The sequence below is a fragment of the Lepus europaeus genome, chromosome 2 (assembly GCF_033115175.1).
Source record: "Lepus europaeus isolate LE1 chromosome 2, mLepTim1.pri, whole genome shotgun sequence".
NCBI lineage: Eukaryota > Metazoa > Chordata > Mammalia > Lagomorpha > Leporidae > Lepus > Lepus europaeus.
The window spans coordinates 3502897-3527504 of NC_084828.1; the positions used below are offsets into that span (position 1 = coordinate 3502897).

Here is a 24608-nt window from a genome sequence, read left to right on the forward strand (position 1 = left end):
CACCCCAGGGAACCAGACCTGGGGCTTCTGATTCACACGTGTGTCCGAGCCCTGGTGAGGCAGGGAGCTGTCATGCCCAGCCGCTCCCGGGCCCAGCGCAGAGACTTCTCCCGCTGCCCAGGCGCTGCCGGCTGCCACGGGGGCTGTGCCGGGACCCCTGGCCGCCCTGTGTGAGGGCTCTGGTTCCTCCACCCTTGCCAACCTGTGCTCTCAGGGCGGCCTGGGGTCTCTCTCAGTGAGGTTGGGGCTCTGTCATGTCTTTTGGCTCAGCTGTCGCGTCTTAGGGACAGACCCGTTCACTGTGGTTGAGCCGGGTTTACCGACCGTGCCTTTTTGATTGAAGCTCAAGTGTCAGAGAAAGTGCCAGCGGTGTCTGCCTCACGCAGTCTGAGAAGCCTCGCGGTTTGGGCAATGCCTTGCCCTCGGCCTCTCTCCTGGGCTCCGCCTGGACCTGGGCTATGAGCCCAGCCCTCCAGCCCCATCAGGAGGGGAGAGGACTGCACCTGCCACCCTCCCAGTGTCGTCTCAGCCTCCCCGACACAGGAAATGGGAGTAAAACACGCGTGGGGATTAGGCTGGTGACGTGCGGGGGCATGGGAAGAGATGCAGCAAATACGGTGATGGCTCAGAGCCGGGGAGTCTCATGTCGACAGTCACATGGGTCCAGGGTTGGAGGCCAGGGAGCAGTGAGGAGCCCGGGCATCCCCGAGGAGGGGATGGCAGGCAGGGTGACCTTAGCTTAACTGATTAATCCACCAGGACCCCACACAGGGCCGCGTTCTGAGGTCCTAGGAAGGCTTGGATTCCAGGGAGCCGGAATTCGCTTGGTGACAATGACGTGGTTGTTCCCCGTGGCTGTGGGGGGACCTGGTCCCCGGGGGCCCCCGTGCCGTCTAGGGCCAGCTCTCACCCCTGGCTTCGGGAGCAGCAGGTGCGCGTCCCAGGTCTGGCCAGGGCGGGGCTGCAGCCTGGAGCTCCTTGTGGGAGGGCGAGGCAGAGTCTGGCCTCTATGGTGCCAGCGCCAGGAACCGTCCCCGTGCCAAAGGCAGGGCTGCCGGGGGGGGGGGGAGGCGGCCGGGTCCCAGCTGCCAGCTGTGCCTGGGTGACCCACCCCGCTCGTCAGCTGCTCCCGGGGCCCTGCCTGGCAGCAGCAGCCCCACAGATACCACCCAGAAGCTCCGCCCCTCGCGGTCACTGTGGCTGCCTCTCAAGACCCACGGCTGAAATGCCCCGTGGCATTCCTTCAGCGCCCATTGTCCTGCTGCCCGCCGCCCCTCCCCCAGCTCCCAGGGCTGCCATGGGGCCTCCCTGGGTGGGGCAGGTGGCAGCTGGCCCAGTGCTCAGGGCTGGAGGCCCCGGGCACTCTCCATCCTGCGCTCACGGGGACCCCTGGCTGCCAACCCTCCCCTTCCGTGCACCGAGCCCCAGAAGATGGCACCGCCCAGCCCCGCTGTGTTTGCCTCCTTAATCAGCCAGGCCCTGATGGCTCCGGGAGGTAGCGAGAATGCTGAGTGCAGGGAGGCGCCGCGCCCGGGGCAGCTGCAGAGCGAGCGACAGCTGGCCAGCAGCACCCTGGCCCTGGGGAGGCTTCAGCTGCGACTGGCCACCTCCCTCCTCCACGGGACTCTGAGTGACAGTGCGAGGGACGGAGATGCACACCGGCTGTTCCCTGTGGGTGCTGAGGGGTCGAGCGCTTGGCAGCGCAATGCATTTCTGAGCCCGCTCCTCTGGTGAGCTCCTATTCCCGCTCAAAACCCTGCTGGACTTGAGCCCGTTCTGCCAGGTCTCACCCCGCTGAACGGCAGCCCGTGCCTTGAGGCTGATCCTTTGTCCGGCCATGGGCTGTCCCGAGGCCCCGGGATCCACAGGCTGAACGCCTGGCCAGGGTCCCTGCACAGCCTGTGCCTCTGACCACACACCCTGGAGCTAGAAGGCCGCAGCCCGCCGACTCGGGCCCACTCCAGCCCAGGCTGCCGGCTTCCTGGGGCTGTGCAGGAGGCCCTGCCCTACCACACCGGCCCACCAAGCCCAGGGCAAGAGGGATGTGCAGGGGACAGCGGGCAGAGGTGTGTCCAGGACAGGCCACACTGCACGTGGCTGCGGCCACCACAGCGGGGATGTGGCCGGCCACTGAGGAGGGAGAGAGCCTCCGGCAGAGCCGCTCTGCCCTCCCTCGGGGCTCAGGACCCCCACGGCAGCGACCTGTTGAGGGAAGCCTAGGCCCAGGGACCCTCGTGCCTGTAGCCCTCGGCCAGAGAGGGAGGCCAGGGGAGGCCGCGGGATGGCAGGCTCTGGGGGCAGGGTGGGTGCTCCTGTCCCACGCTCTGCTCCTGCGCCCAGGGCTCCTGGGCAGGGCCGCGCTAGAATAGAAGGAAGGGGGTCCACAGTGAGGTCTTCCTCTCCCCCCCCAGCATGAGCTCCAGGGCTTCCTCCTCCAAAGGCCCTCCCCTGGCCCCCTCTCCCCGGGGAGCCCATGCTGTGTCCACCAGGGCGAGTCCGGCTCTGCCCCCACCCCTCCCATGAGAGCCCTGGGACCTGCGGATCTGGCTCCTTGGCTGCACCACGCCTGGCGGGCACCTTGGGGCAGGTGAAGAAACCGAACCACGGGGAGCGTGATTTGCACAGAGCCACGCAGCCCAGGGCTTGGGCCAGGTGTCCTGGCGTCCCCATGTTGGCATGACCGCTGGCCTCCCGGGGCCTTCCCACGCGGGCAGCACCGTGACCCCGAGCAGCCGTGGTAGGCGTGTGGTGCACGCTCACTCTGTCCAATGGAAGGCTACACCAGCCGGGCAGTGGGACGCCTGCCTGGGGAGGGCCTGGACGTCACTGTTTCCAGCTCTGCAGGTGACTCTGGGTGTGGCTGGGTGGGGACCACAGCACTGGCAGGTGCTTCTTCCCAGGCAGCCTGCAGAAAACCACCCCCCCCCCATTCAGGCCACAGAGTGAGGGCCACAGCTGGTTCCTGGGGTGTCTGCAGGTCCCTGGAACCCAGCCCAGCTCCAGCCCAGCCTGGCCCCTGGGGGCTGTGACCATCTGTCCCCTAACATGAACCCCCAGTGTCCCTGGTGAGCCTCGGTGCCCTCTCTCTCCCTCAGCCCAGCGAGGGCCCTGGGACGGAGCAGGCAGGGCTCCGCCTCTCTCACTCACCCACAGGGGGCCACCCAGCTGCCCACGGAGGGCTCTCTGGGCACGAGGAGGTTCCTGGCTGACTCCCATAAGTCTCTTGGTGAGGGACAGCTCTGCCAAGGCATCAGGGCCCTGTCCAGTCCCTCAGGTGTCCCACCTGCAGGCTAAGTTTGAGCAGGGACGGTACACAGAGTGCCCCCACCCCAGAGGTCCCTACAAGACCCCTAACTAGCCCAAGATGCCCCTGCCATCAGCCGGCGCCAACCGCACGAGAGTGGCCGGATCCCGATTGCTCGAAGCAGCCACTGGCTGCAGGGGTGGGAGCACCAGGAACAAACACGAGGGGCTGAAGGGGGTCCCCTGGATATGGGTCCCCAGCTGCTGCAGCCACCCTGGGCAGGAGTCTCGAAGGTGGAGCCTCGGTTTCTCTCTCTGGAAAATGGGTACAATTTTCTGTCTTATCCAGCCCGGCTGTTGGATCAACTTCCAATACACGCCGTCCAGTGAGGACGGCCGGGCAGGCAGAGGGCGTTCTCAGCCAGAGGACCGCCTGCAAGGGTGCGGATTTAAAAATTCGGACGCATAAGGGCCGGCACCTGGTGCAGTGGGTTAAGCCGCAGCCAGTGACAGACATCCCACATCACAGCGAGATTCAAGCCCCAGCTGCTCCACTTCCCATCCAGCTCCCTGCTAAGGCACCTGGACAAGTGGTGGGAAGCACCTGGGCCCCTGCCACCCACGTGGGAGATCTGGATGGGGCTGCAGGCTTCTGGCCTGGCCCAGCCCTGACCTGGCGGCCACTCGGGGAGTGAACCAGCGGATGGGAGATCTCGCTCCCTCTTTCTCTCTCTCAGTAACTCTGCCTTTCAAATAAATAAATCTTTAAAAAATATTCTAAAAATCAAATGCATTCTATTTTTATTAAAATGTGTTGAATAAATTTATTTCATACATTTTATTGAAGTGCAATTAATTAAAGCATTTCTGCTGGGAAGAAAGACACAAGAGGGGCCTGCGCTGTGGCATAGTGGATACAGCTGCTGCCTGCAGTGCCGGCATCCCATGTGGGCGCCAGTTCAAGTCCCGGCTGTTCCACTTCCAATCCAGCTCTCTCCTGTGGCCTGGGAAAGCAGTAGAAGATGGCCCAAGTCCTTGGGCCCCTGCACCCACATGGGAGACCCGGAAGAAGCTCCTGGCTCCCTGGCTTTGGATCGGCAGAGCTCCAGCTGTTGCAGCCATCTGGGGAGTGAACCAGCAGATGGAAGACTTCTCTCTCTCTCTCTGCCTCTCCTTCTCTCTCTGCATAACTCAGCCTTTCAAATAAATAAATAAATCTTTAAAAAATAAAAGAAGAAGGAAAGAAAGCCAGACGAGAGAAAGGGCTTTGTGTCTTTCCGGAGTCCAGTGAGAGGCAGAGGAGGCTGGGTCTGGACTCAGTGGCCTGGGGCCAGGGTCTCCGCTCTGCTCCAGGGGTGGGAGGGGCTGAGCATGGCCCCACTGATGTCCTTGTAGGAGCCATAGCCCCACGCTGAGCCCCCATCCTTTCCTGCAGCCAGGCTGGTGTGGGGTAACACAGCCCTGCTGCCTGTGCAGACACAGCCTGGGGCAGGGAACCCACTGTGCTGCTGCTCCTGGGGCAGTGGGGGCTGGGACACACACACACACACACACACCACACACACCACACACACACACACACCTCACGGGCTTCTGGGGGCTTCCAATGGCATGCAAGAGAGAAACAGGCGGGGCTCTGGCGGGACTCCGCCCAGAGCAAACAGAGTCCCAGTGGCTGTGTCAACACAGGGGTACAAATGGGCCCGGCGGCGGGCACCGGCACTCCTCTGTGCCCACGGCCGGAGCGGTTACCATGGAGATCCGAGCGCTCTGGCTGCTGCTGCTTATCCTGGCCTTGGGGTCCTCGGGCTCTGTCGGGGAGGACCTGGGCCTGTGTGAGTACTGGCTCCCGGGGGAGGTGGACAAGCTCCGGGCCAGCGGGTGGGATCCAGGCCGAGGGCGCCGTCCTGGGCTCAGAGCGGCGAAGGTGGACACATGGCATCCGCTGTGCCGTTGGTCACAGACGGGCTTTCTCTTGCAAAAGTCCTGCCAGGAACCTGAGGCCCAGAGCAAGGGCAGGGCTGAGCCCAGGCTACGGGGCTCGTCCCTGCCCCCACCACCCAGCGCCGTCCTACCAGGGATTTCTGGATTACTCTTTGCTTTGGTGCAATTGCAAAACAAACGGGAAAGGCAGGAGGGAAACCAACCTCCCAGAACACTTTTACTTTTTTAAAGATTTATTTATTTATTTGGAAGAGTTGCAGAGAGAGAGAGAGGATCTTTCAACTGCAACAGCCAGGGCTGGGCTAGGAGCTTCTTCCAGGTCTCGCACGTGGGTGCGGGGACCCAAGCGCTTGGGCCATCTTCTGCTGCTCTCCCTGGCACCTTAGGAGGGAGCTGGGTCTGAAGTGGAGCAGCCAGGATTCCAGCCGTACCCATGTGGGATGCCAGCGCTGCAGGTGGCGGCTTAACACACGGCAAACACCGCCCAGGAGGCCTCTTTTTAGGCGTTGATGTGGAAAGCCCCTCTCCTAGGGACAGAGCCACCACTTGCAAAATGGAGCACACAGAGGCTGGGGCTGTGGCCCAGTGGGTTAAGCTGCATCTGTGACGCCGGCATCCCATGTGAGCACCTGTTCCAGTCCTGGCTGCTCCACTTCCGATCCAGCTCCCTGCTGTGGCCTGGGAAAGCAGCGGAAGATGGCCCAAGTCCTCGGGCCCCTGCACCCGCATGGGAGATCCGGAGGAAGCTCCTGGATCCTGGCTTCAGATTGTCCAGCCCCAGCTGTTGGGGCTATTTAGGGAATGAACCAATGAATGGATACTCTCTCTGTGTCTCTTCTGTAACTCTGCCTTTCAAAAAAAAATGAAGCAAGAACACGCCAGCAGGGGCTCTAGCAGCTAACTGGGCTTTGTCTGGGACAGCGGCCAGCCAGTGTGTCGTCCCGGCCCAAGAGAGGGTGGACTGCGGCTACCCCCAGGTCACCGAGGAGGAGTGTAAGAGCAGGGGCTGCTGCTTTGACTCCAGCATCACGGGGGTGCCCTGGTGCTTCAAGCCTCTGCAGGACACAGGTGAGCCCCAGCGCGGCCCCGCGTATGACCCAGGTCCCCAGGCAGCTGCCCACAGGCCTGGGTCCTCAGCCGGAGGCCCAGCTCCGGCGCCGTCCACTGGAGGAGGCCTCCCGGTACCGGCCACGCCCAGGGCATCCGCGGCCGGTGGCTGTCCCCTTTCTGTATTATGTCAAAGCCATGGCTTCACAGACGTGCTCCGAGCGAAGGCTTCAGGCGGAGGGGCCCAGGGTAACAGGCGTCCCAGGACAGGGCGGGCACGGAGGCCTGGCCGCCGGGAGATGGCAGCAGTGGCTGAGCGGGTAGCAGCCCTGGAGCTGCCCCACCGTGACGGTGTGGCTCTTCCCTCCCTTGGTGCTGCAGGCTGAGCAGGGCAGTGCCCCTGGGGACCCCTCCTGGGAGGGGTAGTGGGCCCCGGCCCCACCCACCCACCTTGAGTATGGCTGATGGCCCTCAGCCAGGTGCCATTCCCACAGAGGACGTTCCCAGGGGGACATCTCTGGCCACCAGCATCGTGAGGGGCCACCCTTGGTCTTTGTGCTGGGATAACAGTGAGAGGCCGAGTCCCAGCCCACCCCGATCCCACGCACTGAGGGTGGCCCCAGCCCCTGCGCCCTGCCAACAACTCTGGGGAGAAGGCGAGACCAGGTTGCCTCTTCCCCGGCTGTCCCCTGTCTCCTGCTATCCCTGCTGGAAGCCCCTTCTCCCCTGAGCACTGGCCGGTGGCCCCGCCCACTATCACCTGCGCTGGCCACCTGCATGCAGGGACCTTAGCGACCCCGAGGTGGGTTGCGAGGCCACCCCCTACGAGCTCCCCACTTCCTTGGGGACCTGGGGGCAGACGACCCAGCTCTAGGCATGGTCTGGGAGCCTGCTCTGCCTTGAGGAGCCAGGCGGCTGTGCGCGGAGACCAGCCACTCAGCACACTGTCTCCACGTTCCTTCCAGAATGCACGTTCTGAAGCGAGCGCAGCTGCTGCCGGACCCCCGGGGTGTGAGGCCCCGAACCGCCGGCTCCCTCCCACCCTGCTCACCCCGCTTCTCTCTGCCCTCCTCCTGCCCGCTGCGATCGCCAGACCTACTGCCCGGAGCCTGATGTCTTAGACAATAAAGAACCCGTGCCCGGCACGGACCCTTCATCACCCCGCGAGTTTCCTTTCTCCCACGGCACTCGGGGGCAAGGAGGGTGGGAGGGGCTTCCACTGCCTGGGAGAGGGGCAGGGAGGGCGGGAGGGGCTTCCACTGCCCGGGAGAGGGGCAAGGAGGGCGGGAGGGGCTTCCACTGCCCGGGAGAGGGGCAAGGAGGGCGGGAGGGGCTTCCACTGCCCGGGAGAGGGGCAAGGAGGGCGGGAGGGGCTTCCACTGCCCGGGAGAGGGGCAGGGAGGGCGGGAGGGGCTTCCACTGCCCGGGAGAGGGGCTGCTCCACGCCACGGGGCAGGAGAGCTGGTGTGGCGTGCAGGGACCCCTCTGGGGCTGCTTCCTCACGCAGGTTGAGAAGAAAACATTTCAAGTGGGAGTCCTACCAGTCACCGCGGATGTCAGCGTAGGTGTTAGCCAGAGGTTAAGACACGTGGGCCCCACAAGTTCCGGTTCTGGCTCCTGGCTTCAGTTTCCTGCCCCTGCAGACCCACAGCAGGTGACAGCTCAGGGGTTGGCTTCCTGCCAGCCAGGCGGGAGACCCGGATGGAGTTCCCAGCTGCTGGCTTTGACCTTGGGACGGCCCCCGGAAGCTTCATGGGCTTGGGGAGTGGGCCAGTGGGTGGGAGCGCTCTCTGTCTGTCTGTCTGTCTCTCTGCTTCACAAATAAATAAGGTTTGTAAAACCGCTTTAAGGATTCATTCTGTGTTGGTGAAGAGAGTGGGCGAGCAGCAGCCTTGGACAAACCCTGCTGTGTGTTTGCAAGTCGGGGTCACACCTGCCCCCCGGAAGCCCCCACTTTCATCCTCTTGATAGATGAACCAGGGCCACCGAGCTTCAGACGGGGACTCAGAACCAGCTCCGTGGGTGCCTGGTGCCTGGAGAAGGAGGCAGCACCACGCGGGCAGCCCAGTTCCCACCACAAGGCCCCGCCCAGCCCGACAACCTCCAGGGGGTCCCAGCCTCCCCCAAGAAGGCGCCCAGGAGAGTCCTCCCTGCCCGGGGGGCCAGGTGGGCTCCAGCCTGACAACCTGGGCACTGAAACTGTGGGGGGGGATTTTCCCCATTCCACACCGAGCAGACACTGTCCAGGGGAAGGGGCGGGGCGGGAAGAGCTGGACCCCTCCCCGTGGGAGCCCAGGCTGAATTTCCTGGTCTGAGCCGCTTCTCCCCTCCTGGGAGTGAGTCGCGGGCTCCCCTAGACAGCAGCCTTCGCTTTTGGACTTGCACTTGGTGGCCGGCCGACGGCTCCCAGCACCCACCAGCGAGGTAGCCTTGCCTTCTTACGGAACAGAGAAAACCCTTGTTAAGCAAGGCGTCCTGAGGCCCGGACAGCACGGCCAGGACGTCCTGGGCTCGGGGTCTGACGCCCTGGGTGTCCTCCTGCTGCCCATCACGCCGTCTGCCAGACCACGAGCACCTGCCCAGGTCCCTCCGGCCCAGGAGCATGCGCGACCCTGACAGAGCTCCGGCCTCCGATCCCTCTCCCCCATCACAGCCCACGGCCAGCCCGAGAGGCCGGCCTGACCCCAGCGGCTGGAGAGACCTAAGTGCCACCCCTGCTGCCACCTGTGCCTGGCTCAGGCCTGCAACTCAGCTCTGTCACCCCGCCCTGCTCCCCTGTACGGAGGCCTGACCTGGGACAAGGGGACGGGGACAGGGGCTTGGCTGCCTTCCTACAGCGAGAGCCGCTCATACGTCTCCAGAGAATTCCTCTGCCCCCACCCCAGCCTCCCCTCCCACCCCCAGCAATGGCCGCCTCTGCGGGGCAGGCACAGGGGAAAGGGAGGCGGGGCCCCCCGCAGGCAGTCACCCCTGCAGCCAGGGTTCGGCTGGGAACCAGGAGCCTTGGTGAAAACCTGCAGGAGCCACTGGAAGCTGTAGTTCACTCACCGCCCCCCCCCCCCCCCCCCCGCCGGGGCCATGGGGCAAGAAGACCAGATGCCGGGGGCGTCTGCCGGGTTATGGCCCCCGCCGGGCTCGGCGGCAGGGATGAGTGAGGGTGTGCCAGCACGCAAGGTGTGGACCAGGTGCGGGCTGCTGGGAGGGCAGCCTGAGGGGCCGTGCTGGGGACAGGCAGGGCCAGGTGAGGCAGGGCGGGGGGGGGGGGGGGGCGCAGGTGCAATGTTTAGGGGTTTTCCATCGGCTCAGCCGTAGAGAGAGGCTGCATTAAATACAGAATTTCTAAACTCAAGTCTCAAGCCCCCCTGTAGCCTGACCCACTCGTTTTTATAAGCAAAGTTTTATGGAAACGAGGGCCAGGGTTAGGGTGAGTGAACAAGGCAGAACTGTGCAAGTGCAGGACCTTGTCTGTAGTTCAGTCCGATATTTTGTTCATCATAGTTTTGTATTATTTTTGATTTTTAAACATCATGTTGGGAATATTTATCTTGATGATGGAGTTGTCCAGTAACCCTTGGGAATCTGGGCTGGTGTCGTGAATCGGGGGTAAGCTGCTGCTGCACCCGGCATCCCGTATAGGAGCGCTGGTTCAAGTCCCACTGCCTCCCTTCCGACCCAGCTCCCTGCTACTCTCCTGGGAAAAGCGGCAGAAGCAGCCCAAGGGCTCGGACCCCTTCCACACACGTAGGGGACTGGGATTGAGTCCTAGGATCCTGGCTGTGGCCTGGCACAGTCCTGGCCGTTGTAGCCAACGGCAGTGAACCAGTAGGTGGAAGATTCATGTTCTCTCTCACTCCGCCTTTCAAATAAATAATTTTTAGAGTTTGCATCCGAGGTGAATGCCTCACTGGCCTCCCCTAGCTGACCCTTTGAGCTGGGGATGTACAGTGCGTCCGGCGGTGGAGCCCTGGCTGCACCTGCCCTGGCTGTGCCTACCCTGGCTATACCTGTCTTTGACTTCACCTGCGTTCCATTAAATGAGGTCATCAGCCCTGTCTTGGCCGAGGCAATGATGTCACCGAGGTCAGTGCCCTGTGGGGGTGGCATCCACTCTCACAGATGCTGCTGGGTCAGGGGCAACACTTGTTGGGGCCCCTTGCTCTAGCTGCTCACAGCCTCACAGGTGCCTGTAATCGGATTTGCACCGGACAGGGAGGCGTGGAGTGCGTGCCCTGGAGGCCCTGAGAGTGGGAAGCCCCCTCCCCACCTGCTTCCTCTGTCTGTGTCCTCCCTGTGAGTTTCCAGTGGCTTGAACCATAGGCTGTAGGGACGTAGGTGTGAGGATGGAGGGACGGCCTCTGTGTCCGTCCAGAGGGAAGGGGTGAATTCTGGAACACTCTGTGACCTCGTGCCACTCCGGTCTGGAGTGGGAGGGGCACTGCAGGTGATGGCAGGGTGGATCTACTTTGAGAAGGGGTGGGTGACAGCCCTCTGGCTGCCCACGGGAATGACCCAGGGTTGCCTCACGGGGCAGGGGGTGGGGTGAGGCCATTAGCTTTTCTACTCTGCTTCATTAACTGGTAGAACATTTGAAGTTTTAAAATTATAAGAGAGCTTTGGAAGAGGTGGAGGGATGGGGAAGATGGCAGATGGGTGTGGGGCACAGGAGCAGAGACCTGGGCAGGGGCAGGGGTGGGGAGTGCAGGGCAGGAGCAGAGACCTGGGCGGGGGTGGGGGTGGGGGCAGGGGTGCAAGGCAGGAACAGGGACCTGGGCAGGGGCAGGGGTGGGGAGTGCAGGGCAGGAGCAGAGACCTGGGCGGGGGTGGGGGTGGGGGCAGGGGTGCAAGGCAGGAACAGGGACCTGGGCAGGGGTGGGGAGTGCAGGGCAGGAGCAGAGACCTGGGCAGGGGTGGGGGCAGGGCGGGGGGTGCAGGGCAGCAGTGGGGACAGTCGGCTGCTTGTCTTCAGCTGGTGACAGACAGGTAAAGGGGTGGGGCCACGTGCCAGGGGCCAGGGCAGCGGCCTGCCACCTGTCCCGTTCCCACACTCACAGCTTCCTCTGTTCCTGCAAGGACAGCACCAGTCCTCCTTCCCTCCCGGAGTGAGCCCTGGGCCAGCCAGCAGAAGGACCCCTGGGGCCGACCCTGGACACACAGCATCCCAGCCCTTAGCAAAGTGAGGACATGAGCTGGGCTGCGGCCCCGGCTCCTGGGGCACGGTTGAGGACGGAACGCCGCCTCCAGCAGAGCTGGCCGGGAGGCCCCAGAGCCCTGTGTGCTCCTCGCCTATGATCGGAGGTCACGGCTGCGGGGACCACGGCGGTGTTCGTCAGCCTTGCGTTGCTACGAGTGCCGTAGCCGGGGCGGGCTGCTCTATAAGGAAGACGGGTTTATTGTGGTTCCCAGTCCTGGCAGGCTCTGGCGAGGCCCCGTGGCCTGAGACCCCCGTGGCGGGAGTGGCTGTGTCTGAGTGTCTGTGTCCTTAGAAAGCAGCCAGGATTCTAGCCTGGGGCCCCGCTCCAATGCCCCAACCCCACGTAGTCATCTCCCTGGGCTCCACCTGACCACGGTCGGCTGATGAGGTTTGGGGGCTACCCCCCGGCACGAGGCTGGGGAACAAGTCACATTCAGACCACAGCAGCGGACAAGCGAGGAGCCGCAGGGACAGCCCCTAACACCGTGCTCTCTCCCAACAGGTGCTCAGGAGACGCTGGGTCCTCGGGCACCTCCAAGGCCACCCGGCCTTTCCTCCCACTCACCCATGACACGTGCGTGGGAGCCAGAGAGCGCACCAGGCCTCGTCCTCCCCGCAAGTCTCAGAGCCGGGGCTGCTGAAAGCAAAAGCAGAGAGAAGTGGAAATCTGAAAATAACGATGCTTTATTTATTTCCCATCCCCACACAACATAGCTAATTTAAGAAACAAAGTTCAAGTCTGCAAAAATCTAAGGAGCGAACTCTGCAGACGTCGACACGCGGCCCGGGCTCTGCAGGGCGGAGTTAGGAAGCTCACAGGCGGCCCTGTCCAGGCTCAGTCTCCAGGGGAGTGACGCAGCCGCAGGAGCGAGGCCCCGGGCGCTGATGGGATTTCTGCATGTATGTCCATGTATGTTCACCTACAGCCGTGCACCTCTCCCAGCGCGCAAGCAGCAGCGGCTCCTACAGCGACACGGCTGCCCTGGTGGAAGGTTGCCCACACGGTATTATAAAAAACAGACGCTGTATAATCACACAGTAGACATACAGGTAGACGCAGTGTGCACGCTGATTAAAGTTACTTGCATTGACGTTTGCTTTGGAAGAATAACAAAGGGGACACCCTGGAGAATCCTCGCCAAATAAAAGGTAGCGCCTGGTGACGGGTTCGAGTGTGGTCGGCCATGGCACCGCTGTCTGTCCACGGAGGGGAAACTCGAGTGGGGAGAGCGGCGGGTTGGGTGATGCCATTCATTTTCAACACGCACCAGCCCCGTGGAGAACTGGTTCCCGTTCAGCGCCTTCCAGGAGGAGCTTCAGACCACAAAGCAAAAAGCCCGTTGTATGTGTGGTGGGCTATTCTAATCGCAACCTTTCACCGGCCAAGGACTTAACAATGGGGACACTGGACGAAGCCCAGAATGTTCCCAGCGTCATGGACAAGGCACCCAGGTGCAACAGGACCGAGCCTACAAAATGCAAAGGAATGAAAGCCAACCCGTGCTCCCCCGACAGCAGGGGCCACCCTGGGACCACCAGGCACCCAGCACTGTGGATGCTCTGCCTTAAACTCTCATCCTGTGCGACTTCCCAGCCCTTCCCTGCAAGGCCTGAAACATCCAGCCCCAGCAGAGGGGACACCCAGGGCAGCCCCGGGAGGGGAGAGTGTTCTGGAAACTTCCCCAGAGGGGGAGGAGCCTTCTGTTCCCGTGGCTGTAGCTCCCTCCAGCTGGGCAGGCCCCGCCAGGCAGAAGGGCCTTGGGTGCGCACTGCATGGAGCAGGTAAAAGGCCGGGTGAGGGCCCGCCCAGTGCAGGCAGTGAGGGCTTGGCAAGGCCTCCTGCAGGGGAGACTCCTGGGGCAGGGGACTAAGAGCTGCCACACCCGGGCCATTAGGGCTCCTGTCCTCACTGCCAGATGACAGGCAGGGCAGCAGGTGCTTAGAGATCGGATCTGTCAACGCCAGTGAACTTGAGGCAAACAGAACTTCTAACCGTACATAGATGTGTTCAAATCCACGCACAAGCTCCGGCCTCGGCAGCTCAGTCTCATGATTGTTGGGTGCAGCCTCACAGCAGAGGAGGGAGCCCAGGCCCAGTGGGACATCACTCCTGCCCCGCAGGGAAGCAGACCCACAGGGGCCCATGGCCATGGCCTTGACGTGCACCTCACAGGCGGTGGCTGTGGGGGCGGCTCCCTGGCAGAGGGGAGCTCATTGGATGAGCTCCCTGGCTGGCGGATCCTGGCCCCTGCCGCAGTCCTGCCCATGGCGTGGGCCAGACCGGAGCGCTCTGTGCCTTCCTCGTGTGCCTGCAACCTCACAAGCGTCACTGAGGGGATGCGCCCCAGAGCAGGGCTGCTGCCAGTGGGCCCTCAGCCGGCAGCTCCGGGCTGGCCCAGTGCACACGGGCGCTTTTCTCGTTCTGATGCCAGGCACAGGGAGTGTTTCTGAGGCCGGGGAGGCATCGGCTCCACAGGCCAGGCCCACGCTCACACGCGTTGCACACACAAACCTCATGCTGCTCCCATCTGAGGCTCCACTCCACCCTGACCTGGGGACAGTGAGCCTGAGGACAGGGTGATGCCCGCCTGCCACCTGTCACGAGACCGTGGGCCACTTCTGTGGCCCCCCCACAGCCACTCCTTGCTTGAGCCCTGGAGGTGGCAGGGAGGCCCAGTTGGACAGCTGGACCCTGGGGAGCCGGTGAGCACATGTAGCATCCGATGCACAGCCCTTTCTCACCCTGCCCATGCCAGCTTTGGGTGACACGGACCTGGTGAGGGGCTGTGTCCCCCATTAGCAGCTGCCTGGCCTGAGCAAATTTCCAGCAAAACCAAGCAACGAGCAAGGGCTGTCCCCTGCTGGGGCTGCTGCCCGAGTGCCCGCGTCCATGGCGACCACTGGAAGGCAGGGGAGGCTGGGCTGGCCCCTGCGAGCCTCGTCTGGGCCCTTTGGGAGGTCTCTCATGGCTGAGAGAATGGAGGAAGAGACAAAGCGTGGGTGTCCTTGAGAGAGCGGGCGGAGGTGGCTTATAGCCAGGAGTTGACCCATGTGCCGGGCACCGGTGCACAGATCCGCCCCTGGCACCCTACTCCGCCTGGCTTAGCAAACTCACACAGGTTGCTCGAAGCATCTGACACCGGACGCAAGTGCGAGGTTTTATATGAAATATTTATTAGCGGGCTCGATTTCGGAGGAGTGCCTGGCTCCAGATTCGCACGCTCTGCACCTCCCCGGCCGCCTTGGCTGCTGGCTGTCCTGAGCAACTTTTGCTGGCGTTTGGCTACAGCCTCGATGGGTTTTGACCATGTTTGTTCCCTCGGCACCATGGGCACAGAGAGCTTTTTTCTCCCTTCTTGTTGAGGAGGGTGATTGAGGTCTGCTACGGAGATGGAAGAAATCCGGGCACAGGCACACGTGTGTGTGTGTGTGTGTGTCTAAGACACAGCTGTGTGTGCCAGCCCCCCTGCACCTGGGCTAGCTCAGACCACCCAGCGGCCCAGGGACAGCCTTGTCCTCTGAGACCACGGTGAGACCCAGGCCAGCCGCCCCCACCTGGCAGGATGCAGGCTCAGCGCTCCACCTTACTAAACCCTAGCGTGTTTACTAAAAACGATCTTGAAGTGCAAAAAGAATCTCTAAGCATTTGCAAACAAAATCCATGTAGAATGGGGACTTTTCCTTCTCTGAGAACAGGGAGAGACAGCCCCGGAGACACAGCCGGGGCACTGAGGAATCTCAGACGGCCGGCTTCGGCTCTGGTCCGTGTGCGACGCCTGCCAGGCGAGAAAGCACGGCCCCCAAACCGCAGTCTTTCATTGGGGACCCTCTGCTGGGTAGTGACACCGGGGAGGCAGAGGTTGCGTTTTCCTTACAGGTGGGCTCCTTTGGCCGGGAGCACCACCCATCCTAGCCCGGAAGCTGCCCCTGGGAGCCAGCAGGTTCGGAAGGGCAGAAGTTGCTTAACGCTGCGCAGTCGCTCACTCCTAATGGCGCTGTCGGACCAAGCAGCAACCCCCCCCCCCAACACCCCCCCCCCCGCGCGCCTGCCCTGGTCATCTCTGCTACCTGCAGACAAAGCTCCCAGATGCCACCGATCCCTCAATCCCTCGACATCTCGTGGGCGTCCCAGCCCCTCGCTCGGCGGCTGCTCTGTAGACCCCACCCTCCAAGGCCACACCTGACGCTTCTGAACAGGCACTCGGCTTCCCAGGCTCAGTGGAGGTAGCTGATGTGATATGCGACAAAAGATTTAAAAAAAAAAAATCAACAGAGCTGACCTAGACACTTTGGGCAGAATGAAGGTGGGCAGGAAGCCGGGGACACAGACACATTTTGTTTAAAACTAAAAGCAACAAGCCAGCAGAAAGACAAAAGCTGGAAGCTCTGGCCGATTCTGTTGCGTGACTCTGAGTCCCCTCCAGCCACAGCCTGCACGGGACGCTCCCAAGCTCGGCCTGGCAGTGAGGCCAGCTCAGTGGTCAGGCTGCGAACCGCCCAGGCTCCTGACGAAGTCGGTGCTGAGCCTGCAACCAACAGGTACTCAACAGTTACAAACAGATACAATGTATCAACTCTCGGCTTGGAAAAGTGACTTCTGGGGAGAGAGACAACCCTCACAAAGATGGAGCTAGCAAAAGTCATCAGAGGGGATCGCTCCACACGGGGGCCTTCTGCTCCAGACCCCTACCCACACAATGGCCAACTGAGAGATGGCACGGAACGCCCGGTCCAGGACAGGCGCCCCCTGGTCCCGGGGAGAATCTCGAAGCCTCCTGTCCATCACCAGCCAGGTTGCATGGTGGCCCCAGGTGTGGTACGCCTAGAAAACCCTGCCTGCAGCTTCCTAGTTAAAGCTAGAGAGGGAACCGGAGAGGGTATCTGACCTCGCTGGGCACAGAAGCAGGGCTCCAGGGCCCCACAGACCACACGCAGAGTCCAGGGTGGGTCGGGAGGGTCTCCGTGTCAGCAGGGGCGTGGGCTGGCCGCCGCCATTCCAGGAGCACCCTTGGCCGAGCAACATCTACTCATCCCGTGTGCTGGCCCCCGGGCTTCTACCTCTCGGCCCGGATCTTGTACCTCAGGACGAGGTAGGCAATGAGGCGCAGGGAGACGAAGAAGACGCCCAGCACCAGGAAGTCCAGGTGCAGCTTGGCGTTCTCCACGTCCAGCTCCCGCAAGATGGCTTCCGACTTCTGAAAGTGGCACGTCTCGTCCGTGTCACAGTGCAGGTCTTCCCGGTCCAGGCCGTAGATGGACAGGATGACCCCCTCGAACCCATACCTGGGGCGGAAGGCACAGGCGTCGTGAGGAGGTCCCGCGGTGGCCGCTGCTCGGGCCCTGGCTCGAGGACGGGGTCGCCCACGGTGCCCGGCCTGGCTCCCTCCCTTCTCCCCAGCACAGGCGAACCTTGCACCCAGAGCTCGGCCGCAGGCTCCCCAGCCTTCCTTCCCCCAGGAGACCCCACAGTAGGCGCTCAGAGTGGGGGAACTGGATCTGAATGCTCTGCATCCTGCCCACAGGGCCACGCGCCTGTTGGTGGCCAGAGATAAGGGCGAGACCGACGGCTAGGGAGCATTTAGGTGACACGTGTCCATGGCCCCTGTCCTCCCAACCCAGGACAAAGCACGCTGGGGTTTTGAAGACCACACATGCTGGCTTCTGACTGCTCAGTGTGGGCGGGCACAGGTGTTTGGAACCCCGGGCAGGCGCCTTGCTGGCTCCTAAACAATGTACCTGGGTCTGATACAGTGTAGACCAGGGCTCCTGCCCCTGTGTATCTGGTCTGACACAGTGTAGACAGAGCTCCTGCCCTGTGTACCTGGTCTGATACAGTGTAGACCAGGGCTCCTGCCCCTGTGCACCTGGGTCTGATACAGTGTAGACAGAGCTCCTGCCCCTGTGTACCTGGTCTGATACAGTGTAGACAGAGCTCCTGCCCTGTGTACCTGGTCTGATACAGTGTAGACAGAGCACCTGCCCTGTGTACCTGGGTCTGATACAGTGTAGACAGAGCTCCTGCCCTGTGTACCTGGTCTGATACAGTGTAGACAGAGCTCCTGCCCTGTGTACCTGGTCTGATACAGTGTAGACCGAGCTCCTGCCCCTGTGTACCTGGTCTGATACAGTGTAGACAGAGCTCCTGCCCCTGTGTACCTGGGTCTGATACAGTGTAGACAGAGCTCCTGCCCTGTGTACCTGGTCTGATACAGTGTAGACAGAGCTCCTGCCCTGTGTACCTGGTCTGATACAGTGTAGACAGAGCTCCTGCCCTGTGTACCTGGTCTGATACAGTGTAGACAGAGCTCCTGCCCTGTGTACCTGGTCTGATACAGTGTAGACAGAGCTCCTGCCCCTGTGTACCTGGTCTGATACAGTGTAGACAGAGCTCCTGCCCTGTGTACCTGGTCTGATACAGTGTAGACAGAGCTCCTGCCCTGTGTACCTGGTTCTGAACTACAGTGTAGACAGAGCTCCTGCCCTGTGTACCTGGTCTGATACAGTGTAGACAGAGCTCCTGCCCTGTGTACCTGGTCTGATACAGTGTAGACAGAGCTCCTGCCCTGTGTACCTGGTCTGATACAGTGTAGACAGAGCTCCTGCCCTGTGTACCTGGTCTGATACAGTGTAGACAGAGCTCCTGCCCTGTGTACCTGGGTGTGATACAGTGTAGACCAGGGCTCCTGCCCTGTGTACCTGGTCTGATACAGTGTAGACAGAGCTCCTGCCCCTGTGTACCTGGGTCTGATACAGTGTAGACAGAGCTCCTGCCCTGTGTACCTGGGTCTGATACAGTGTAGACAGAGCTCCTGCCCTGTGTACCTGGTCTGATACAGTGTAGACAGAGCTCCTGCCCCTGTGCACCTGGGTCTGATACAGTGTAGACAGAGCTCCTGCCCTGTGTACCTGGTCTGATACAGTGTAGACAGAGCTCCTGCCCTGTGTACCTGGTCTGATACAGTGTAGACAGAGCTCCTGCCCTGTGTACCTGGGTCTGATACAGTGTAGACAGAGCTCCTGCCCTGTGTACCTGGTCTGATACAGTGTAGACAGAGCTCCTGCCCCTGTGTACCTGGTCTGATACAGTGTAGACAGAGCTCCTGCCCCTGTGTACCTGGTCTGATACAGTGTAGACAGAGCTCCTGCCCCTGTGTACCTGGTCTGATACAGTGTAGACAGAGCTCCTGCCCTGTGTACCTGGTCTGATACAGTGTAGACAGAGCTCCTGCCCCTGTGTACCTGGTCTGATACAGTGTAGACAGAGCTCCTGCCCTGTGTACCTGGTCTGATACAGTGTAGACAGAGCTCCTGCCCTGTGTACCTGGTCTGATACAGTGTAGACAGAGCTCCTGCCCTGTGTACCTGGTCTGATACAGTGTAGACAGAGCTCCTGCCCTGTGTACCTGGTCTGATACAGTGTAGACCAGGGCTCCTGCCCCTGTGTACCTGGTCTGATACAGTGTAGACAGAGCTCCTGCCCTGTGTACCTGGTCTGATACAGTGTAGACAGAGCTCCTGCCCTGTGTACCTGGTCTGATACAGTGTAGACAGAGCTCCTGCCCTGTGTACCTGGTCTGATACAGTGTAGACAGAGCTCCTGCCCTGTGTACCTGGTCTGATACAGTGTAGACAGAGCTCCTGCCCTGTGTACCTGGTCTGATACAGTGTAGACAGAGCTCCTGCCCCTGTGTACCTGGTCTGATACAGTGTAGACAGAGCTCCTGCCCTGTGTACCTGGTCTGATACAGTGTAGACAGAGCTCCTGCCCTGTGTACCTGGTCTGATACAGTGTAGACAGAGCTCCTGCCCTGTGTACCTGGTCTGATACAGTGTAGACAGAGCTCCTGCCCTGTGTACCTGGTCTGATACAGTGTAGACCAGGGCTCCTGCCCCTGTGTACCTGGTCTGATACAGTGTAGACAGAGCTCCTGCCCTGTGTACCTGGTCTGATACAGTGTAGACAGAGCTCCTGCCCTGTGTACCTGGTCTGATACAGTGTAGACAGAGCTCCTGCCCCTGTGCACCTGGGTCTGATACAGTGTAGACAGAGCTCCTGCCCCTGTGCACCTGGGTCTGATACAGTGTAGACAGAGCTCCTGCCCCTGTGCACCTGGGTCTGATACAGTGTAGACAGAGCTCCTGCCCTGTGTACCTGGTCTGATACAGTGTAGACAGAGCTCCTGCCCTGTGTACCTGGTCTGATACAGTGTAGACAGAGCTCCTGCCCCTGTGCACCTGGGTCTGATACAGTGTAGACAGAGCTCCTGCCCTGTGTACCTGGTCTGATACAGTGTAGACAGAGCTCCTGCCCCTGTGTACCTGGTCTGATACAGTGTAGACAGAGCTCCTGCCCCTGTGCACCTGGGTCTGATACAGTGTAGACAGAGCTCCTGCCCCTGTGCACCTGGGTCTGATACAGTGTAGACAGAGCTCCTGCCCTGTGTACCTGGTCTGATACAGTGTAGACAGAGCTCCTGCCCTGTGTACCTGGTCTGATACAGTGTAGACAGAGCTCCTGCCCCTGTGCACCTGGGTCTGATACAGTGTAGACAGAGCTCCTGCCCTGTGTACCTGGTCTGATACAGTGTAGACAGAGCTCCTGCCCTGTGTACCTGGTCTGATACAGTGTAGACAGAGCTCCTGCCCCTGTGCACCTGGGTCTGATACAGTGTAGACAGAGCTCCTGCCCTGTGTACCTGGTCTGATACAGTGTAGACAGAGCTCCTGCCCTGTGTACCAGGTCTGATACAGTGTAGACCGAGATCCTGCCCCTGTGTACCTGGTCTGATACAGTGTAGACAGAGCTCCTGCCCTGTGTACCTGGTCTGATACAGTGTAGACAGAGCTCCTGCCCTGTGTACCTGGTCTGATACAGTGTAGACAGAGCTCCTGCCCTGTGTACCTGGTCTGATACAGTGTAGACAGAGCTCCTGCCCTGTGTACCTGGTCTGATACAGTGTAGACCGAGCTCCTGCCCCTGTGTACCTGGTCTGATACAGTGTAGACAGAGCTCCTGCCCCTGTGCACCTGGTCTGATACAGTGTAGACAGAGCTCCTGCCCCTGTGTACCTGGTCTGATACAGTGTAGACAGAGCTCCTGCCCTGTGTACCTGGTCTGATACAGTGTAGACAGAGCTCCTGCCCTGTGTACCTGGTCTGATACAGTGTAGACAGAGCTCCTGCCCTGTGTACCTGGGTCTGATACAGTGTAGACAGAGCTCCTGCCCCTGTGTACCTGGTCTGATACAGTGTAGACAGAGCTCCTGCCCCTGTGCACCTGGGTCTGATACAGTGTAGACAGAGCTCCTGCCCTGTGTACCTGGTCTGATACAGTGTAGACAGAGCTCCTGCCCTGTGTACCTGGGTCTGATACAGTGTAGACAGAGCTCCTGCCCCTGTGTACCTGGTCTGATACAGTGTAGACAGAGCTCCTGCCCCTGTGTACCTGGTCTGATACAGTGTAGACAGAGCTCCTGCCCCTGTGTACCTGGTCTGATACAGTGTAGACAGAGCTCCTGCCCCTGTGCACCTGGTCTGATACAGTGTAGACAGAGCTCCTGCCCCTGTGTACCTGGTCTGATACAGTGTAGACAGAGCTCCTGCCCTGTGTACCTGGTCTGATACAGTGTAGACCGAGCTCCTGCCCCTGTGCACCTGGTCTGATACAGTGTAGACAGAGCTCCTGCCCCTGTGCACCTGGGTCTGATACAGTGTAGACAGAGCTCCTGCCCTGTGTACCTGGTCTGATACAGTGTAGACAGAGCTCCTGCCCTGTGTACCTGGTCTGATACAGTGTAGACAGAGCTCCTGCCCTGTGCACCTGGTCTGATACAGTGTAGACAGAGCTCCTGCCCTGTGTACCTGGTCTGATACAGTGTAGACAGAGCTCCTGCCCTGTGTACCTGGTCTGATACAGTGTAGACAGAGCTCCTGCCCTGTGTACCTGGTCTGATACAGTGTAGACAGAGCTCCTGCCCTGTGTACCTGGTCTGATACAGTGTAGACAGAGCTCCTGCCCTGTGTACCTGGTCTGATACAGTGTAGACAGAGCTCCTGCCCCTGTGTACCTGGTCTGATACAGTGTAGACAGAGCTCCTGCCCTGTGTACCTGGTCTGATACAGTGTAGACAGAGCTCCTGCCCTGTGTACCTGGTCTGATACAGTGTAGACAGAGCTCCTGCCCCTGTGCACCTGGTCTGATACAGTGTAGACAGAGCTCCTGCCCTGTGTACCTGGTCTGATACAGTGTAGACCGAGCTCCTGCCCCTGTGTACCTGGTCTGATACAGTGTAGACCGAGCTCCTGCCCCTGTGTACCTGGTCTGATACAGTGTAGACAGAGCTCCTGCCCTGTGTACCTGGTCTGATACAGTGTAGACAGAGCTCCTGCCCTGTGTACCTGGGTGTGATACAGTGTAGACCAGGGCTCCTGCCCCTGTGTACCTGGTCTGATACAGTGTAGACAGAGCTCCTGCCCTGTGTACCTGGTCTGATACAGTGTAGACAGAGCTCCTGCCCTGTGCACCTGGGTCTGATACAGTGTAGACAGAGCTCCTGCCCCTGTGTACCTGGGTCTGATACAGTGTAGACAGAGCTCCTGCCCTGTGTACCTGGTCTGATACAGTGTAGACAGAGCTCCTGCCCTGTGTACCTGGTCTGATACAGTGTAGACAGAGCTCCTGCCCCTGTGTACCTGGTCTGATACAGTGTAGACAGAGCTCCTGCCCTGTGTACCTGGTCTGATACAGTGTAGACAGAGCTCCTGCCCTGTGTACCTGGTCTGATACAGTGTAGACAGAGCTCCTGCCCTGTGTACCTGGGTCTGATACAGTGTAGACAGAGCTCCTGCCCCTGTGTACCTGGTCTGATACAGTGTAGACAGAGCTCCTGCCCCTGTGTACCTGGGTCTGAACTGCAGTGTAGACAGAGCTCCTGCCCCTGACTGAGTCTTTGAGGCACCTGTAGTGATTGCTGCGTGGGTGGGGACTGTGAAGCCGGGCACCACCCCAGGGACCAGTACACCCAGGACAATGCATGTCTGTGTCACTTGGTGACATCGGCCCGTCTGAACCTGGGCTATTCCCCAGGGCCTCTGACCATGGCTTTCCGGGCCCCACGCACTTCCAAGAGAGCTGCAGCTCCTGAAAGTGGGAACCCACAAGGCTCCCAAACCTGGCCATGGGGAGCCCCCTGGGATCCTGGGCGCTCATCGCCCACAGCACTTTGTCATCGCTGTGTGTGCGCTGGCGAGGAGGGAGCACAAAGCTAGGGGACAACAAGGCCATGCGTGTCCCGGGGCCGTGCCCAGCGCTTGGCCACAGGTGACGGTGGGCGTCTGGGTGCGCGTCTCTCCCACCCGCCGTGCGGGCTACCTGACGTAGGAGATGTAGGACATCCACTGCAGGTACGTGGGGATGGTGTCGAAGCTGACGAAGAACCCTGAGAACAGCAGGACCGGGATGGCCGTCACGGGGCCCACGAACGTCGCCACCTGGGATGGGACACAGCGCAGCTGACTGCAGGCCCCCACAGGCAGCCCGAGTCACCGTCAGCAGGACAAGGCGAAGGCTGGGAGGTCATCAGGGCACAGAGTGGGGAGTGCAGAGGTGGGAAGAGGAGCAGGGCTCCCAGGCCAAGGGCGGCAGGGGGCCTTCAGGGGCCAGGGGTGCAGCTGCCCCCAGGAGCTGCCCATGGTGGGGTGTTGCGACACCTGGGGGCTGTCCGGGGGCAAAGGTGCAGCTGGCCCAGCCGTGACCCCAGCCATCTGGGCTGACAGGAGCCCTGTGGGGACCACCAGAGTCCAGTGTCCTGCAGGCCTAGGGGCTGAGGGCGGGGCCGCCCTGGGCTGGGCGTGGCTGAGCTCACTCCACTCCTGACGGAAGGGGCTGATGCAAGGCGGGGCTCCTGACTCCCCCCCGGAGTGCAAGTGGGCCCAGGACACAGCAGGAATTAACGACCACAACTCCTGACTACACCAGAGCAGAAGTGCAGGGCGGACACTGGGGGGGAGAGGGGTGTACGTATTTGGTGTGTGGGGTACCTGTGTGTGGTGTGTGGGGTACATGTGTGTGGTGTGTGCAGTACATGTGTGTGGTGTGTGGGTACATGTGTGTGGTGTGTGCAGTACATGTGTGTGGTGTGTGGGGTACATGTGTGTGGTGTGTGGGGTACATGTGTGTGGTGTGTGGGGTACATGTGTGTGGTGTGTGCGGTACCTGTGTGTGGTGTGTGCAGTACATGTGTGTGGTACCTACTTGTGTGGCACATACGTGTGGGTGTGGTGTATACATGTGTGGTGTGTGGTACACATGTGTGTACCATGTGGCACATATGTGTGGGGTGTGGTGCATACATGTGTGGTATGGGATGTATGTGTCTTGCAGAGTAAATATGTATTACCTGGCACGTACGGGTGTATGTGTACATGTGTGGTGTATGTGCACATGTGTGGTATGCACGTGTATGTGGTATGTGTGGTGTATGTTGTGATATGTAGTGTGTGGGATGCATGCTGTATATGATATGTGGTGTGCACGGTGTGTATATGTGGTGTTTGTGTCGTGTGTGTGGTAAATGTGTGTGTGTAGTGGACATGTGTGTATGGTGGTTACGGTGTGCATGTGTGGTGGACGTGGTGTGTATCTGGCACGGGTGGCATGTGTGGTGCGTGTATGGTTGTGTGCTTACACGTGTGTTGTGTGTGTGGTGCATGTGTGGTGTGGTGTGTGCAGGGCTCTAAGAAGGCCCCCAGCCTGTGCTCTGTCCAGGGAGCCCTGAGGAGGCTGAGGACATGGGGTGGTGGTCAGCCTGGGGAGGGCCTGAGGGGCCGTGGGCTGATCTTGGGGACAGGTGCGCTGTGGGGGAGGGGAGCCCCGGCGAGTGACCCTGCCCGTGGGCTCGTGAGCATCAGGCGGCGCTGTGAGGCCGGTGTGGCCCAGGCACCGCCACAAGCTGATGGCCTGGACAGGAACGCACGCTCAGCACAAGGCGGGCACGGCCGGGTGTGCGGGCTGGGGGCCCACGAGGCGCCCCACTGGGGCAGGGCCTAGGGGGCTGAGCAGCAGGGCGGAGACACCCGACGCTGGTTCCGTGGAGCCAGCACAGCTCATCCAGTGCCCATCTGCCCCGTCTCCAGCGTGAGGTCAGGCTGGGAGACCCTGCTCTGCGGGAGGCCGCTGGGACCC

General features: G+C 61.1%; 2 protein-coding genes across 3 annotated transcripts in view; one reads left to right on the forward strand and one right to left on the reverse strand.

Moving 5' to 3' along the window:
• Positions 1-4996: 4996 nt before the first annotated feature.
• TFF3 (trefoil factor 3) lies at positions 4997-6620 on the forward strand. The gene is made up of 3 exons (XM_062174766.1): positions 4997-5078; positions 6109-6255; positions 6616-6620. The coding sequence occupies exons 1-3, from the start codon at positions 4997-4999 to the stop codon at positions 6618-6620; spliced, it is 234 nt and encodes a 77-aa protein (XP_062030750.1).
• An 8862-nt stretch (positions 6621-15482) lies between these two features.
• ABCG1 (ATP binding cassette subfamily G member 1) overlaps positions 15483-24608 on the reverse strand; it is a 52772-nt gene continuing 43646 nt past the window's right edge. For both annotated transcript variants that reach the window (XM_062175160.1, XM_062175158.1), the window contains exons 14-15: positions 22797-22915; positions 15483-16708 (exon numbers count right to left, since the gene is read on the reverse strand). In XM_062175160.1, the coding sequence (XP_062031144.1) occupies positions 16480-16708; positions 22797-22915 (348 nt within the window). In that variant the 3' untranslated portion in view covers positions 15483-16479. The remainder of the gene's footprint in view (positions 16709-22796; positions 22916-24608) is intronic.